This window comes from Pseudonaja textilis, chromosome 2 (assembly GCF_049901715.1).
Source record: "Pseudonaja textilis isolate UNSWEBS1 chromosome 2, rPseTex1.2, whole genome shotgun sequence".
NCBI classification, from domain to species: domain Eukaryota; kingdom Metazoa; phylum Chordata; class Lepidosauria; order Squamata; family Elapidae; genus Pseudonaja; species Pseudonaja textilis.
The window spans coordinates 128,858,665-128,877,004 of NC_141991.1; the positions used below are offsets into that span (position 1 = coordinate 128,858,665).

An 18,340-nucleotide genomic window follows, 5' to 3' on the forward strand; every position below is an offset into this window, starting at 1 on the left:
TTATACTATATTATGATATAATTGAGTGTTCCAATATATTCATTAGCTTTAAAAAATTGCAAGTTTGCACCAGAAAAATGAGAATTACTCAGCCCCTTCAATATATTTGATTACCAGTCACATTAAGAAATCAGCAACAATAATCCCGTTGTTAATTTTAGAAAACTACTACTCCAAACTATACAGGAAAAAGCACAGGCCTAACCCTTTCTTCAGATGTAACACTATTTTTGTACAAGGAACAGCTAATTTCAAGTGGTTTATGCACAAACTAAAATATGCATGTTTCATTTTTTTTCCCAGATACAACTCTAAACAGCTGTTTTATTGTGGGCATGGGTTGAAAGTTGTTCAGATGGTATATTTTCAGCTCCTATAATTGGGTGGTTTTCTTTGCTGCTATCTAATGGTCATCCAGATTTTGACAGTCCCAAATGCTCAATCCAAATCCTATTGCTTTCCATAGACAGAACATCAGGAAGAGTTTCAGGGGTTTATTCTATTGAAACAAAGAACAGTAAAGATATTTCAGCTTTTATTTCTACCAAACTGCACTCAGTTTTTTTAAAAGAAGACAAAATAATTTGGAGGATGAACCCCTTTGTTTCATATTTGAAATAAAAGTCATGTATTTCATTTTTTGTGGGCCTCCCTAGAAACTGACAAAGAAAAAGCTCACTTTAACAGTGGACTTCACCACCTTCAAGCAATCTACTAAAGGACAGTTTCTGCAAATTATCAGATTATTATCTTGATTAATATAGAAGGAAAATCAGGAAGGGGAAATAGAGACACATTTTCCAAGCGATCTTTCCACCAGCTCAAGCAGTCTGGCCGTATGTTTCGCCTCACAAAGGAACACGCATGCACCTTTCCCCTAAAATACCAACTTAAAATTGTGTTCGAGTATATCGTATATAAACTGAACATGACAGAGGGAGAGAAGAGCTTCCCCTTCAGAGGTCACGTGAACGGGGAAGGGGAAAAAAAAAAGTGAGCCGTCCCGCCAAGGCCTGAAAAATACCATAAGGGCCAAGATGGCCAAACTTCACAATATTGGGGAGGGGGGTAGGTAAGTGGGCGACAGGAAGGGGATATCTTACTATGTTAGTTTGTATGTTTGTTTATTTTCTTTAGGAGCCAAATCTCCAACTACCAACCTCCCTCCCGTTTCTGGAAGCACCCCCAGGCGACAGAAGCTTTTAAAATCATAATCTCTTCGCGACTGTGGGGGTAAGAAAGGAGAATAAAGAGTGAAAATGAGCATTTGAGCGTTACTCTCTCCTCATCTCAGCTGCTGGAGAGACAGCGCGGAGGGTAAGTGGGGTGGACTATAGCCCGCCTCAATCCAAGGGCACTGCATGCCGAGCGTGTCCGCAGGGTTGCCCCCCCCCCCCAAGTGGGGGGACGCAAGACACCCTTGCCCAAGTCGCACTTGGGCTGCTGTGCAAGCCTGACGTGGGAAGGGAAGCGCCGAGAACTTCCACGCGGAGAGACCGCCCTGCGGGGTGACAGCTTGCAGCCCTTTTCTCTCCCTCTCTCTCTCTCTCTCTCCTCCCCCGCGCCCGGTCATGGCGCTCGCAAGAACAGCCACCCCACCCATCATCCACCCCACCCATCCCCCGGAAAAAAAAAAGAGGAAAGAGCAGAACGGAGTGGGGAGAAAACACCAAACCCTTCACCTTGGCTCCCAAGAGGCGCGCGGCCGCCCTGCTACCGGCAGTCAACAAGGTCATGGCGAGCACCGACCGAAAGTGGTGTGGCAGAGAAAGGGAAAGCAGAACCCGCCCTCGGGAAAAAAAAAAAGTGGGGGGAAACAGGTCTTGGAGGCGGGCAGAAAAGCAGGCGACGAAGACCGGGAAGAGGGGAGGGAGGGCGGCGTAAGGGAGAAGACGAGCGGGCTGCGCCGGGCTGGGGTTCTGGCAGCGTCTGGGCGGAGCAAGGCTGGGAAAGAAGGCCCAAAGCGGCATTAACAGAGTCGGTCGCTCTAGCCCCCGAAGAGCCGCGCCTCTTTTCCGGCGGCGGCGGCGGCGGCGCGCTGCGATTGGCTGCGAGGCGGTGGATGGACAAGGCCTCGCTGCGCGCGGAGGGGCCGCGAAGGGTGGGGTGGAACGTTGAACGAGGCGTCTGAGGGAAAGCGCCTTTAACCGGGCGCGTCCCCGCTTGTCTCGAAGTTCGGCGGCGTTGGTTTTTAGCGAGCCCTCGGCTTCCCGTTTTGCGAGGGCTGGTGGTGGTGGTGGTGGTGATGGAACGGATCTGTCCCCAATAGACGTTAATATATGTATCTCAGGATTAAACTTGTGGTTTCTGAGGTTGCTGGTTTGCTTGCAGACGTTTCGTTTTACCCGACTAGGTAACACCATCGGGGTGACTTAGTGTGATGTTTGGATCCTGATTTTATATAGCAGCTTTGTTCAGCCAAGGGTAGAAAGGTCTGCAGCCAATCGCCAAAAATGCTAAAATTCTTCAGCAAAATGGCCATTTTCTCCGCGATTAAAACAGGAATAAAAATATTGTGTGACTCTAGTCCCATGCTCAAAGAGCACATCTGATGACATTGCGCACACTTTGTGCTCCTCAGTTAATGTAACTTTTAAAAAATTGAAATTTGCTCATTGCTGGTTTTGTAGTTTGGAATCCAGCCAACCTTACATATAGCATAATGTAATGGGATAGTTTTTAAGGATATACTTAACTTTATAAAGCAAATGGAAAGCAATTGCAAGGCGGAGGAACCATGTGCCACAAGGCCCTCTTTTGCCAGCAAACATACTAAATTTTCCAGTGTTTAAAGTACAATTAAATTAGTCCAGTTAGCAACAGACGATATCATTTTGTCCTTTGTCTCAAGCAAAAGAATAGGAAAAATCCAAATCTTGAAGCAATTTATGAAGGCCATGCCTTCAGCTTCTGAGAAAAGGTCAGCAGTATGCCTTTCAATGCAGTACTGTAGTGCAACATCACCCAACTAATATTGACATATTGCAGATCAGAAGAGTGTGGGAAGAACGATAAGGCAAGAGATATTGCAGGACAAAGGCCTTGCCTTAGCTGGTGGGTTAGTCTATGCCACTTGCTCCATTTGGCTAAGTGCCTTACCTATTGCATACCCTCCTGAAACCAGCAAAGTTCCAAATACACATTCTGCCTTTAGCCTGTGTTCTCACACAGCAGATAGATGACAGTGCAGAGTCCTCAGACTGAACCAAAATGTCATTTAGCATTCCTTTTTGAAACTGCAAAGGATTCTTTTTGTCTATGGGTAATTCAAGCTATAGATATCCCCCTTTTATATAGAGAATTCCCATTTATGTAAATTTCTATGCAGTGCAAGTAGAAGAGGGACAACAGTACATCATCTTAGCAAGACAACCATTTTTGAATATGTTTAATTAAAAATTTTTCCATGCTGATGCAACACACAAATTTGACCCTGAGAGTGAAGGTTGTTCCTTGTAGAAATGTGATTTTGGTATTTCCAAGATCATGTGATTCTTTTTTTCAGGTTGTCACAAATTAACAGAGCTGCATACCTGTTTTAGAAAGGTCCACAAAAGTCATGACAACTACAGACGTAGAGATTAGTCAGTGGTAATTTCTCTTTCAGGAGACTAAATAGCCTTTGAAAAATGCTTGGAAATTTTTGTTTAGAATGCAGCAAGTCCTGACTTCTCACTGTTTTTCTTGCCTTTGGTAAATAAATTAAAATGCAAATTATTTTCTGTCTAATGAAAAAAATGTTTCAGTAAAGGCAGAAAATGCGACCAATTGCTGCTTTTGAGAAGTTTTACTGCTTTCCAATGGAAACTGAAAGGATATGGAAGACACCAATCTAACTCATATTGTACTGAACCATAGTTTGACAAATATTTACTAAATAAACTTCAGCTGGCCATGTTTGCACAATATAAGTCAAAACCAAACAAATCATTTTATGACTAAGCACTGTATGTGAGCTCTACAAAATCATTTTATAGTAACTGTATTATGTGGATTTTTAAAAATTCACATACTACCTAATTAGCTCTCATGTAAAAGGGTAAAGTATGGCATTCTTTGTCTTAGTTTAGTAATCTTTTTCACCATTCCAGAAGACAGGCCAGTAGTATTTCATATTACATACAGTAGGTAGTAAAAGTTGAAGGATATAATGGAAGCAAATCAAAGGCTTGAAATGAATTGTGTGATTTTGGCTTAACATGACGTATGAATCCAGCATGGTTCTGGACGTTATTTGAATAAATCTGGTAGGCTACCTGTTTGATGATGCAAGTGACTGAACTCCCAGTTCGAAGATGGAAAAAAATCTAAGATTGTTATAGCAGTAAAGTCAATATGCTCTATAATGCTCTAATACATATTCTTTTCAATTAAAAATGGGGGAAAATCCACTAGCCAATTCGAGTAGGACCCAATTCCAATTTATTATCTAGCCACCATGGAATGTATTTTATCCTCTTATGAAAACATAGGTTAAAAGAAACACATCTTTCCCATTCTCCAAGTGTCTGATGCCCCAAATCAGCACATTCCTGAATATCGCTCACATCTCACAGCAAGGGAGCAGCCATTTTATGTAATAATTTAAAAGACAATAAAAAGACTGTTGTATGGTTATCACTCCACATACAGGCAATATAGACTGGCTTGCTATCTGATCTGAATGTTTTATGCAGAATCTCTGTAATACGGCCAATCATTCCTAGAGACCATTTTCTGAGGTCAGTTGGCTCTTCACACAAAAACATTGAACCATGTAATAACCAACTGGGTATGTATGTTCTACAAATACTCCATCTACAATACGGAACAATCCCTGCACAATAACAATGTCATGTGGCCTCCATATGGCCATCGCAACCATAGTTCACAGTTGTGTTGAAGACTGGGAAGGTGCTATACAATGGTCCCCTCTTTGGCTTTATAATGAGGGCATCCCTATAGGTTCTATTTATCTTTCCAATTCAGAGAAAGGTTTTACAAATGATTGTCCTGCCCCAGGTCTTTAAATAAGTTGGAAGTTCAAAAGTGAGAATAACATTTGTAAGATTCTTCTGCTCAAATTCTATTTTGGAAGTGAATGTGGAAGCTGTATTGCTGGTTGCTTGAGACAATCTGCAACTCAGTTTGCATACAACCACAAAGCATCTTTTTCTTTAAAAATTAGAACACACTAACAATGTCAATGCTACTGCAAAGTGGACTTTGATAATGATAGAAATCTCTTTCCTTTTATAAAACAGTCTATTTAGTGTGTGTGCTTAAAAGTCAAATGTTGGATCTGTCATCTTGTGTTTGCTTCATAAAATTATATCAAGAAGCTTGCCTTGGAATTTTTCCCCCCTCTCCTCTGATACACAGTCTTAAGTTTCTAGGGTGTTCTGCACTTTCCCCCAAATTGAAAGACAACTCCTGGGACAATAATTATAGGTGCTTGTAAAAAGGGATGTAGTCTACAAAGAATTAGGCAAAGTCTTCTACCAGGTCAGTCAGCCTTTACCCTTCACAGTTCATCATGCGGGAGATGTAAGGCGTGGTCACAGAGATCTATAAAAAAAAAATCAGTTCTCATTATTACATGAACTAGAATTTCCAGCTAGCCAGCATGACTAGTTTACACTTATCCAATATCAGTAACAGTTCCCAAGAGCATAATGATAGTAAACATACCTCCTATAACCAGCATTTCTGAATTTGAATTACTTCCCTAGCTGAGCTAATGCCAGGAAATTCTGGGAGTTGAAGGCTATCCATCTTTAAGTTATCAAGACTGAGAAACACTGTTCTAAATCTAATGTAGCTTGTTTCACTTCACCAAGCCTGTTTACAAACAAAATGATTATGATTGGTAAAATATGTATTATTTACCTTTTCAAACAAAGCCATATGGGATTTATTCAATCACACAGTTTTAAAAACCACATCTTGCAATCAATTATTTTTGGAATCCTAATTATTTTGAATAATTATGTATGCATATTTTGATTTTACTTTGATTAAACATGCAAGGGCACTCCAAAAAGAAAGCACTTAAGATGAAATGATTCAATTTGTGCCTTTCCTTAGATCTAATCATGTTTATGCCTGCCTGCCTTCCCTGCACCTTAAGATTCTGCTAATTCTAAATCAACCTGTTTTAAGGCTTATCTCCAAATTCTAATAGCGACTCAAATTATTATTTTTGGACAAGAGGAAAAACTCATCAAAAAGATGTAATATTCTCATTCTAATTAATCATTGGTTCCCTAAGCCTGCGAAATTTATGACCCAGGAATCTTGTCTGCATACCTGCCAGCCCTATTATTTTTTTCCTGAAAGTTTGGTCTAGCTTAAGAGACCTACTTACAATTTTTATCTGGAGTGCAATCTTCATTTCCTCTTTCATATTGAAAGCTAGAGATCACTGATGATTCAAAGACTGGCAGAGGATCAGAGTTTACTGTACTTTTTATCAGTATGAATAGTCATGAATCTAGTCATGCCACACAATTCCAAGGGTTCTGGCAAACTAACTGTATGGACAGATCATCAAGTGACTTAAGCAATTGATTTCACTCCACGTCAGCCATTAAGGACACTCCTTCAAGCCAATCTAGCTGCACTTAAAAGCATTATATGACTCTTAAGAATATAATTTTCCATAGACTTTTTTCTTTGGCAGGTTTTAACATAGAAATAAGGATTTGTATTTTAATTTCTTAGCCAGCTGCTACAAAAGACTTATGAAACTGAAAACACCGCCAAGAAGGATTACTACACCATGCTTTAATGCTCAGAAAAAAAGTTGCTGTTCTTTGGTTGTAGCACCATGGCAAGTTTCCGCTTCTCAAACACGAGAGGGCAAAGGTCAGGTGGAAACAAGCACAGTCATACATGCAATCCAAAAATAAGTCAATGTTACAGAAAAGGTCAGTTTTCTAAATGGCGTCTTGGCAACTGGATGTTTGTCATCTCTTTCCTAGCCACGGAAAATACACAGAAGGAAAGAAGATAATTTCTTCTAACTGTTTAAGTCATATAGCATTCAGTTATAAAAGATAGCAAGTGGTTTTCGATATCCTCCCAATATAGAGAAAGATCATTTGAGTTTCTAGGGCACTGGGTAAATCTCCATTTTGTAAAATATGTAATGGAGGACCAAATCTGGTGTACTCTTATACTGTTCTCTTGATGTTCCAAGATTCTTCTCCATAGTCATGCAGGCTGGAGTTGCTGGTATGGCTCCCCTTATTGTACATAATTGATTTTTTCCCCCCCTTAGCCCTATTCCAGAAGCAGAGATCCTATGGGAAAAATATTTTCCTTTCTATCTAATACAGTTGCATGTTTTCAGCAATAAAGTTAATTTAATCACAACATGCAAAAACACAGGCTCCAGATTCCTCATAAAATATAATAGCTTGGCTGGTCAGGCTAGAATTTGGAATCAGCCAATTAAAAGTAGAAATGCTAAAGAGAAAAACAGAAAAAGGTTTTAAAAGTATATTCCTTTCTTGCTTTTTTTCTAATCATAATTTTATTAAAGATAATAATTACAACAGTAAAAATAATAGAAACTGGAAAAAAGTAGAAAGTGCAGAAAAGAAAAAAGGGAAAAAGAAAGAAAGGATAAGAATATAATTAAAGAAAAATAAAATATATAAAGAACTGACTTCCCAATTTAATCACAAATGTAAACAATTGTAGTAACTTATCTCTAAAATACAGCAAATGATTTCTTTTCCCCGTATCTCTTATTTATATAAACAAATCCATAAATTTCATCCCATAAATCCATAAAAATCATTTCAGTCCTGTTGTCAGCAAAAGTCCATTGAGTTTACCAGAGATAACATGTCTATTTTAACCTCAATCAAATAAACCAACTTTACATTCTTTGTAATAATTTTGATATTCAAATATCATAGAAATTGATTTCTTTTTATTTTTTGTTTTTTAATTTTCACAAAGTTCTACAAAACTTTAACATGCTATTTTTTATAAATTCGATATAGCAAAATTATTCAAGATATTATCTTGGTTTGTTATTTGTGTATCTCTTTTAATTATCAAGATATCAGCTGATTTCTTTTGTATAGAATAGAATACTATAGAATGTATTCTATTCTATTCTGTTCTGTTCTGTTCTGTTCTATTCTATTCTATTCTATTCTATTCTATTCTATTCTATTCTATTCTATTCTATTCTATTCTATTCTATTCTATTCTATTCTATTCTATTCTATTCTGTATGCCCAGAGTAACATCTTTTACTGTGTCATTCTTATAGCCTGGCATTTAAAAAATCCTGTTTCAACTAAGTCTTGATCTTGTCTGAGTCAGTAGACAGCTCTTCAATAATTCCTCTCTAGACAAGGAGAGGACTTGAGATTTCCCACAAGTAGTTCAGACAGCAGGTCTCCAGAAGGTTTAGAACTATGGTTGAAGAGGTAATAAACCTCAGTTTAGTAGCCATGTTGTTACCTCTGAAAGGATACTAAGTTCACATACTTCATTTTCTAATCACTGTCAGAAATTGTTTATTAACTGCTTTTCAGATATCAGGAATTGACAGGTTTTACAGCACAGAGTTTCCTTCAAAACTTAATGAAAGCAGCTTTAATTACAGGTTTATAAACATAACAAAATGGAATAAGCAGCAGCAGGGTGATTGAACTTTGATTTTAGAAAGTTACAAACAGGCTAAGGATCCAGATAAATCTGAAAAAAGATTTTGGAATTAATTAAAAAGAATCCTTCTTGTGGAAATATAGTAGAAACTCTGGTCATGACCATAATTTATTCCATAACTTTGGTGGCTTCTTGTCTTCTAATGTTTTGTCTTCAGGAATTTCTGGATCAGGGGTCATGTTTGATCGCCACCCAAATATGTGTTTGTGACATTCAAAAATTTTGTGAATTTTTTGGTCAAAACTCAATTTGGTCGTGGTCAGAAGCATTTGTGACCAGAGGTTCTACTGTATGCTTTTTTAAAAATAAGACCTTAAACACAGGATACTAGAGGGAATTAAAAGGACCTAAATATTACAATTAAATATTACAATTAAATTATTACAATTAAATATTACACTCAATCTTAATTTACAAGTAGAGAATGAAGCAAAATATTTTAATATTGGACATATTGAAAGATTTTTTTGAACAATGGACCCAGAAGTTAATGTTAATAGTGTCTTGCCTTATCATATTCATTTGTGTGCTGTTACTTCTCCAAGCTCGGTATGGTATAGTTCATGGGTGTCAAACACACGTTGTCACGTTATTATCACTGACATTATCTGGACTTTTTTCCTCTTTGCTAAACTGGGGGTGGACATGATCAGCACGTGATGCATCCAGCCTGCAAGCCATGAGTTTGACACCTGTGGTATAGATGAATTCTTTCTCCTCAACTATTTTACGCAAGAAGTAAATCTGGCTGAAAAGAAAATAACTAGCTCAAAGCTACAAGAGATATTCCCAGGCCAAAAAGGATTTTAATTATTACTTCACCCCAACAAACAGCTGGTCCTCAGTCTGTTGAAAGCTAGAATATTCACCTTCCTTGTGAAATGATTACATTTGTTTGATATTTGAAATGAAATGCAGGGGTACAATTACAATATCAGGAAGAGGGACCTTCTTTCTTTACTAAGGGATGTCTTCTATCAGGAGTGCCACAAATAGGTTAAAAGCCAGATTCAAAATTAAGCAAAGCCAACATTTTTTCTTTCCTTCTGCCTTCATTATTTTACCTCTTTATTTATTACATATTGATTCAGAGAGAACAAACACTGTGAACAAGCTTGAATTATTTTTGCATTCAGCAACCAACAAAACTCAGCATAAGTGCTCACTACTAAAGAAGTACATTGAGATGATTTGGTCACACAGAGAAAATGAATGAGGATTCAGTTAGAAAAAAAATGAAAGATTGGATTGAGTAGAAGGGAAAGAAAGGAAACTCACGGAATTGATGGTATCATGAAAAAGAGAAGTTTAAATAACAAACACGCAACACATGAAGCATTGTATGTATGTGGTGGTAATAACAGAAGAGGTGTTTTCATTTTATATATATATTTAAATACCCAAGAACAGTACAAACAGTAATTTGTTTTACGCTGCACAGTCATTTTGGTGAGATGTGTGATTAAATAAAATTTAAAAATATCAGAACTCTTCTGAAAAAGAGAGAAGCAGCTATCAGCTAAAATATTATCCAAGTATTTTTATAATATTTTAAAATTGCAAGTTCAAACCAATGATGAACATTCCATTTGATGAACACAGCATTTTTCATCCAAGAACTCAAGGCATGGATGGATACAGAGGAGTCCCTCTTTCTATTTCCCCTACAACGACCACCCTCTGAGGTGGAATAAGCTAAGGAAATGAAGGCAAAAGTCACCCAGGGAGCTTTCAGGCTTCAGTATGGACTGCACTCTTTTTATACCAATTATTAGCATGCTTTTAATTTGCCAGTCAGCAAAAGACTACAGACTGGTTTCTGCCCTATATGCCCCATAGATGGTAAAGCCATGACAGACCATATCTTTTTAAACTCAACAGTGCTACTGATTCTGTGCTTACCTGTTCGTTTGCTGCATAGCCGGTCCTTGACATTTTCTGCCTCATGGGAAAAGAATTCTATGAGCTCGTCTTCGTACTCTTCAGCTATTTTCTCACACTGTGAGGAAAACCAGGAATTCAGCTGAGCAGCTTTTTTATAACTGTTTCTTATCTTATTCTCCCAGGTCTATTGGCTAAGCCAATTTTAAAGCACAGCAAGCCTAGACCAACTTAACTCAGGGCAATTGCCATGACTCTCCTTTAATCAAAATGCACTAGAGAGAAAACACAGTTCATTGGGAAGAAGGGGAGGTAGTTAATTAGCATAATACAACCTGTTCTTTTCAGAAGCCATGAACAGGATATTCTGACTTCTTTCTGGATGCAATTCCATTAATTATATGTGGAAGTCAAATATGTATGACTTCACATTTCTCCAATTTCCCTCAACAGAGTAATAACAGAATACACAGGTAATAAGATTGTATATGCTTAGGAAATGATTTGGAAAAGGTGCTCCAGCACACAAGAACACAAGTACAGTGCTTCCTTAAAGCAGCTGTTTTTTTAAAGATTCCACACAGAAGTTGCATCAAAGACACAGCCACCTTAATGAATTGGCTCATTAAAGCAGCTGCATAATTTTCAACCTTGCACTGGAGCCCCAGAAATATGACTATATTAAAGCAGTATTATGCTCTTACATTTTCTGAACCAACTTTCTTGAAGCAGATAGAGTTCCTCTTTTGCTGGCCCTACACTTGAGAATCAGCAATGCCGAGAAAAAGACAATCATGTAACTCTTGATTTATGCGAGGAAAAAATTCTGAAGATTTTAGAGACAGAAGGGAAAGGAGAAGGCCCTGTCATTTTTCTAAAGCTCTACTTAAGATATACTTGTATTTTCATAGGGCATGAGAACCACTACCATGGGGTTCATCAATGTTTCAGAAATCAATGTTGTCTTTTATCCTTTGTGTACCTCTTCTATTGTATAATACTTGTAAGGCACGATCATTGGCGTAAAAAGTTTTGCTTCCTCAATCTATCTTTCACAGCATACAATCAGAATTTGGCTGTAACCATAAAGATATAAGTAGCATGTTGGCTGTTTGTCACCATAACTCTTCATTACTAAGGTCACGTAAGAGGAAAACTGTTATGTCTATTGTGACAGAAAATCAGAAAGAGCCTAACAAATTTTATTAAAAGGTGTAAGCTTTCATAAATTGCATTCATTTCACCAGATGCATAAATAGCTAGACTGTTGTAAAATATAAACTGGGATGAAGTGGGGAATGGTTATGCAGATTATATGTGAGACAGATTACAAGTAATCAAATAAAGAAAGGCAAAGGATTAAAAATCTATTGTGTCCCTTGAGATCTTCTGAAATATTATGTATGCAAGTTCAATAATTTCTCGCTAAGCTATGAAGGTTATCTTTCAATAGCAGTTGTTGCTAAAATTAAAGAGAACATCTACTGGATTGTATTGAATAACTACTACGAGAAAATGTTTGCATTTATGTCTTACTTATAAGCTTCTGTAGGTTTTGGTTGTCCACTCTTAGAATAGAATAATGAGCTAAATGCTTCTTCCAATCTAGTCTGTGGTTCTTATATTCTACAGAAAAGCAATATATCATAATTAGGAGCATCTAAAAGAAAGAACATCCTTCTGGATCACTTACTGCAAACTTCAAGCTTGATGTCACATCACCATCAAATTTGGTTTCAGAAAGATCCATCTTGGTCCCATCAAAGGAGACTACTCTGACATAATTCTTCCTGTGAGTTGAAGGATCTATCTTTTCACCATAGTTATTCATGTTTTCACAGATGTTCTCCAACAGCTCCGTCAGGTGAGCCTCAGATCTGGCATAGGGCACCTAAGAGCCAATGGATACTTTGTTAAACAGATGACCGAAGCTCTCCCTGTTTATCAGAGATAACTGCAAATCCTTCTTCAGTCTGGCACAGGAGATACAAAGTATGATCTGTAAATATTAGAAAACTCTCACTTATGCTATAGAAGAACGAATCATCATGTACTTAGTCAGTAAAATCATTTAACTTATTACTATTTTTGCAGCTGTAATTGTTTTCAGTAGACAAGGGGCCACTAAAGTTTAGCCCACTATGTTTTGACTGTAGGTGACTATATATTTACAGTACGATATAATCTTCTGACTACAATTATTGGATGGTGCTCTAACTTTTTCAGCAATATTGAAATAAAAAGAAAAGCTCTTAATTATATTGCTCACAATATATTGAGTATGGAATTGGTAGGGGGAAACAGGATAAAAAGAAACCTCTATTTAATCTCTCTCATCAGAAATTTAAAATCTTCCCTCACGTGAGTTTTCTAACCATTTCACAGTTTGCCCATTTCAGCAATTGTAATGGAAATTTTCAAAGATTCAACTAATCTATGTCAAGTACAGAATATATTACCTCTACTATGGACTGGCTTCCATCAGGATTAATGCGGAAGGAGCCTACTTGGATGGTTTTTTTTGGATCTATTCGAGATATTTCCCATTCCAGCTCATCCACTAGAGCCCGGCATACTAAAAGCAAACATCACTTAGGAATCAATACTAGTGAGATGATTATTTATCAAGAACAATACAGTAATATATAGAACTGTTAAGGGAGAGTTTTAATAAGGATTTTCCACACTTTCACAACTTATTTCCATTTTTGTGGTGCTGGATTGAGTCACCAGATTTTTTACAAACCTATAATCACAGCTGTAGATCTCAGCAAATGAACAAAGGAATGTAAATTAGTGTTAGCAAACTCATTAAACTAAGATTAAACTAAATTTCAGAGCAGCTTTTCCTTCTCACTAATTGTCAGTCAAGTGGCCGTTTGTCCCATTTTAACCTTTCTTTCTTTTTCTTCTTTCTAGCTAGTCATCACTCAGGCATTAACTCCATGATTTCCCTCTCATGCTAAGAACAGTCTTCAGTATTTAGCAGCTGAACAAATGCATTATTTATAGCACAGCATGCTGCAGATGGAATCATGCCAAGGGACTGTGTCTATGCCTAGTAACAAATGTATTTAGTACCGTAGTAAGCTCTGCAGAGAATTTACAGTCAATGTCAGAAAAGGAGATATAAACAGCAATAAAGAGACAGCCAAATTCTTCTTTGCCTTCAGTAGCAATTGCAATGTTATTGTTGTTACTGTTATTTTTTTTATCAGCATACATATATTCTAGTTAACTAAGTCCTACCTATTTTCCCCAAAACAACAACAATTTTGTGAGGTGGGCTGGACTGAGAGACTTTGTCTGGCCCAGTCACCCAACTGGCTTTCATCACTAAGGGGGGAGGGTCTATAGTTTCTAGAAACTCCTGGTCTTAACCACTAGATGAAGCATGTTCCTTTTCGTACTCTTTTTTTTACTCTTCTAATAAGCAAGCAGAATTACAACAGGAGCTAGGATGCAAGACAAAAGGAACAGCAGGAAAAAGATGGTGTTAATATGATCCCTTCCTGAAGATATTTTCTGTGATAGGTCCAATAATCTTGCTTCTCACGTTAAAAAAAATACTCATGCACTTAAGTAGAACTAAGCAACTTACAGCTCTCCAAATATTGCAGAACATTAGTTCCCAGTCATGGCTTGCCTAGTTAAGAAGAAAATATGTTTCAAATGGCATAAAATGTCCAGTGTGCAATCAACTACAAGAAATGACAAGCAGTTCTGTTGTTAAGTCCCATCATTGGCACTATTTTACATATGCCATGAAGAATTTGAATGAAAGCCAATTGCTTAATCCACAATGAAAAAATGTGAAATACTTCTGCAATTAGATGGGAGAGACCATTGTCTGAAAGAAGCATTAGGTTTTGGGGAATGAGAGAAGTATCTAAGAGAAGTATTTGTTAGTAATATTCACTGGTTAGGGATTTTCTGTGTTTCATTGAGTTGCATTGTGTTGGGGGGGTGCACTAAGGGAGGCTCAGCCAATCTAATTGTACATATGTTGTACACTAACAATAAAGGTTTGAATTTGAGTTTGAAGTAAGGCAAGGACTGAAGAGTAAATACTACCAAGTAAATTCATTCTAGAATAAGTGAAGAAATAAGGCACAAGGCATTTGAATCCTATTCTGTCAGTAAGTTATAACAAGGTTGTGGTGTAATGTAGTATGCTAACTATTCAGTCATAAATATGGGCAAAATATTTTTAATAATGCATTTGTTCAGCTATCTTAGTTGCTAGTCCATGTGCGTATTTGTACATGCAGAGGGGTAGATTCTGCTGCAAAGAAAGTAATATGCATATCAAATAACAGTTTTTTAGGACAAAAGAGAACTGCAGGGACTAGATGAAAATGTTTAAGTACTTTACCAACTCATTAATTTTAAAAATAGCTTAGTTTACCTCCACAGCGGAGATCTTGGCTCTTCTGGGTACAAACACTACTCAATAGCAATAAGAAGCAGATGGTGCTTGAAATCCAGCCATTCATTTTCCTAGGTGTGGGCAAGCAACCTGCAAAGTCAGATGTTAAGTTCAAGATGAACATGAATGTTTTTTTTTTGGGGGGGGCACCCTTAAACCCCAAAGCAAGCTTCTGCAAAGCTTCAGAATCTCATCCTCATCTTGCAAAATGCAAGTATATGCATGATTTAAAACACCAGCACATCAATGCCCATACTCTGCAGGACTGTAGCATCTTTATACAAAGCTATATTGTGAAAGGTAGCAGTTAATCATTGAGCAAGTGTAGAATACAAAGTACCTTTTGTGCAACAGGCCAAAAGGCAGCAATTAGAACTGCAGGTTCCCAGTTATTTGCTTCTTTTTAAGTACAGTAATCAGAACTGTAAAATGTTTGCTAGCATGCTATGCTTTCTATAGAGAATCAAATTAAAAGTAATCTCTCTTTTTAATATATGCCTAACATATAAAAAAAATGAAGGACAAAATGTATTTGGCAAATATAGTAAACATTTTTCCTATTTTAACAGTTGTTAAATTGTTTCCAAACATAACAGACCTTGTGGGTTATATTCATGCTTATCAAATAGATTTAAACCTAGCAAAGAATGATCCAGAATACATCTCAGCTACATTACCAGATCTTCAAATAAAATCTTCAATTATTTTATCCTTTCCTGATGTATTCACTATTTCTATGATCTTCCCATTTTTCAGTTGCTATGATCCACTTTGTAGACTCTCAAACACCAAACTTCCTTACACTCCAGACCTACACTCCAGAAAACAAGTTTTACCATAGAACTACATCAGTTCAGATGCACATACATTTTTATAATGTGGAGGAAAGCACATCACAAAGACAGAAAGATTTCATAGATACGTTTTATTTTTACACATAGAAATTATTTTTTAATTGGGAATGCTGAAAAATGCAGTCTGAAGTATAACTGATGAGTCCTAAACCTCAAAGTGCTACTTGCAGTTTTTGGCTTCTACTATTTATTTTGATAAATGTTAAAGGCAGAGTTAAATCATACAGGTAACTTGACTCACACTAAAGGGCAAATGAAATTCTCACCACCAAGCTTGGCGATTCTAATATATATTATTAGTAAGATGAGGAAAGATATTGAACAGGGATTGCAGGCAACTAGGTAATTATGACATTCAGGGGCAGATTACGCTATCAAAACATTGTTAATTTGCCATTTTTGTTCTTTTTTTCCACAGTAATTCCAGCTTTAATTCCCTCCCCTCCCCAACGCTAAAAATATTACTTCTACTCTTTATTCTAGGAGAGCTACCCAGTATCGGTGGGGGTTTTTTCAGAGATTTTCTCCAGATTTTGGATAACAGTCAACCTGTTATTAATTTCAACCAGCACGTCCAAGAATCAGGATAAAAGTTGCAAGCTCATCTCTCTCGAAATTCGAGTTGAGGATTCAGTCCTCCTATGTTTGTAACAGAAGCGCCGTTTGTATTTGTATTCTGACTACTTTGCCTATATTATCTCAATGATCTAAAGTACAACAGCTCTTAAAGACAGGTCGCTGTTATTCGCCCTCGCTGTGCAAACCAGGAACCAAACTTCAGAGCCCCATTGCCAAAGGCATTCGGTGCCCTGCGTGGCAGAGCCGAATTCGGAACCAGCAACTTCCTAGCTCTTACTCGCTCCGTTACGCCCACTTGTAAGTGCTACCCCTCTATTACTTCTCGCTAAACTAGGTGTCCCGTTTCCAAGCTCATCGCTCTCACCGGCATCCCCCACAGCGGACCCTCGCGCTCCCTCGGATTCCCCCACTCAGTGCCGGTTAGAGGCGCTTGCCCAGTCTTCTTTCCCGGGCTGGCTAACATTCTGCCTGTCTTTTTTTTTCAACGAACTAAATTTCATTTCCTCGGTCACGCTTGAAGATGAAAATTCTTAACATCTACTCCGTTCTTCCTCTTTCAACACCCACTTGTCAGACAACACCCCCTCCTCGAGAGCAAGCTCTTTTAAGCGCAGGCGCTGCTAAGCCGACTCTTTTTTTTTTCTTCAAAAGGACCCTTAAGCCCCCCCCCAAGCCCACGTGGCGAGTAAAGCAAGGTGGCGGTGATAGGCGGGGTTAGCTTGGAAGAAGTGGGGTGGGGTTGAAGGACGGCTGGGGGCGTGGCCAGATCTCCCCAAAGCATGGACTCACGGAAGCTCAGCCTCCTTAACTGTTAACTTCTCTACATATCCACCGGTCTGTAATTGCATGAATGAGACTACTGTTTGCCAGCTGATGGAGAAAGCTGGTGCGACTGTATCTTAACCTTTACCTGCACTCGTAGCCGTCTGCGTGGCTGTAATAGCAATTCAGATCATGACCAAGAAATAACGTCTGCAAAATTTGGAATAGAAACACCCCCAAATCTGAAACAATAATTAGAAAAAGACCTCAGAAACTTCTGCAGCAGACCAGAGTAATTACTAGAAACTTGGCCAACTTTATTCAAATTTCCAAGTGAAGAAATTTAGGAAAATTGCAATCTCTTGATCAGAGAAAAAACCAACGTTTCAGATTATTGGGTTTATGAGTGCCAGACACATTAGGCAGTGTAGCAATACGTAGGTGACTCAACGTCTGTATTTGAGCGAATTGTTGTATAAGAACAGTGTTTTTGCCTATAGTTTCCATAGTACCAATTTGAGCTGAGGCTAAAAAAAAAACCACCCTTGCCTTGATTTGTGTATTTTAAAACTACTTTAGAAACTTAGTTCTAACAGAAAGTTCATTCAGCTGGTTATTCCAGTGGATGGAGGGGTGGATATTTTACATATAAACTATAAAGATTTATTTTCTTCATATACATCTGTAGGTGTTAAGTTTATAGCACTTTTCTGCAGATAAGGCAATTACTTTTTACAAGAATGGGCGCACAGGACAATATCCTAGTACGGATAACTATGCTGAAACCCTAAAATATTCCATATTTCTACAGCTTGCTGTTTCTTCCAGCTCAAAGAAAAATGGGGAAGTACTTTTAAGTATTAACTTACCAAAAATTATACTGCCGCTCTCCCAATTTCAAAGTTCGGTAATAGTTAAAACAATCTCTTACCCCAAATAAATAATTCATAAATCTGTGCTTGATCTTCCAGTTGTTCAATGGCCATGCAAAATTCTCAAGTTGAAGCTTTTCATTTACTAGTAATAATCTTACATTTATATTTTAATTACTTTTCCAATAACCAAATCATGGCTTTTCTTCAGACCACCTTCACAATATATTTTCATCTGAAAATGAAACTCCAATCTGGTATTTCAAACTGTGAGAGGAGAGGAAAACAATTCC

At 37.6% G+C, this 18,340-nt stretch overlaps 2 protein-coding genes across 2 annotated transcripts in view; both read right to left on the reverse strand.

The window, feature by feature from the left end:
• The window catches only part of CS (citrate synthase), a 36,774-nt gene extending 34,982 nt beyond the window's left edge, over positions 1–1,792 (reverse strand). Inside the window, exon 1 of the mRNA XM_026717434.2 lies at positions 1,683–1,792. Coding sequence (XP_026573219.1) covers positions 1,683–1,736 — 54 coding nt within the window. The 5' untranslated portion in view covers positions 1,737–1,792. The remainder of the gene's footprint in view (positions 1–1,682) is intronic.
• Positions 1,793–3,373: 1,581 nt separating this feature from the next.
• CNPY2 (canopy FGF signaling regulator 2) lies at positions 3,374–16,860 on the reverse strand. Its single transcript, XM_026717464.2, has 6 exons — positions 16,778–16,860; positions 14,960–15,070; positions 13,011–13,126; positions 12,245–12,442; positions 10,573–10,669; positions 3,374–5,547 (listed from the first exon to the last, which is right to left on the reverse strand). Exons 2-6 carry the CDS (start codon positions 15,045–15,047, stop codon positions 5,504–5,506), a joined length of 543 nt encoding a protein of 180 aa, XP_026573249.1. The 5' UTR covers positions 15,048–15,070; positions 16,778–16,860; the 3' UTR covers positions 3,374–5,503.
• Positions 16,861–18,340: the final 1,480 nt, after the last annotated feature.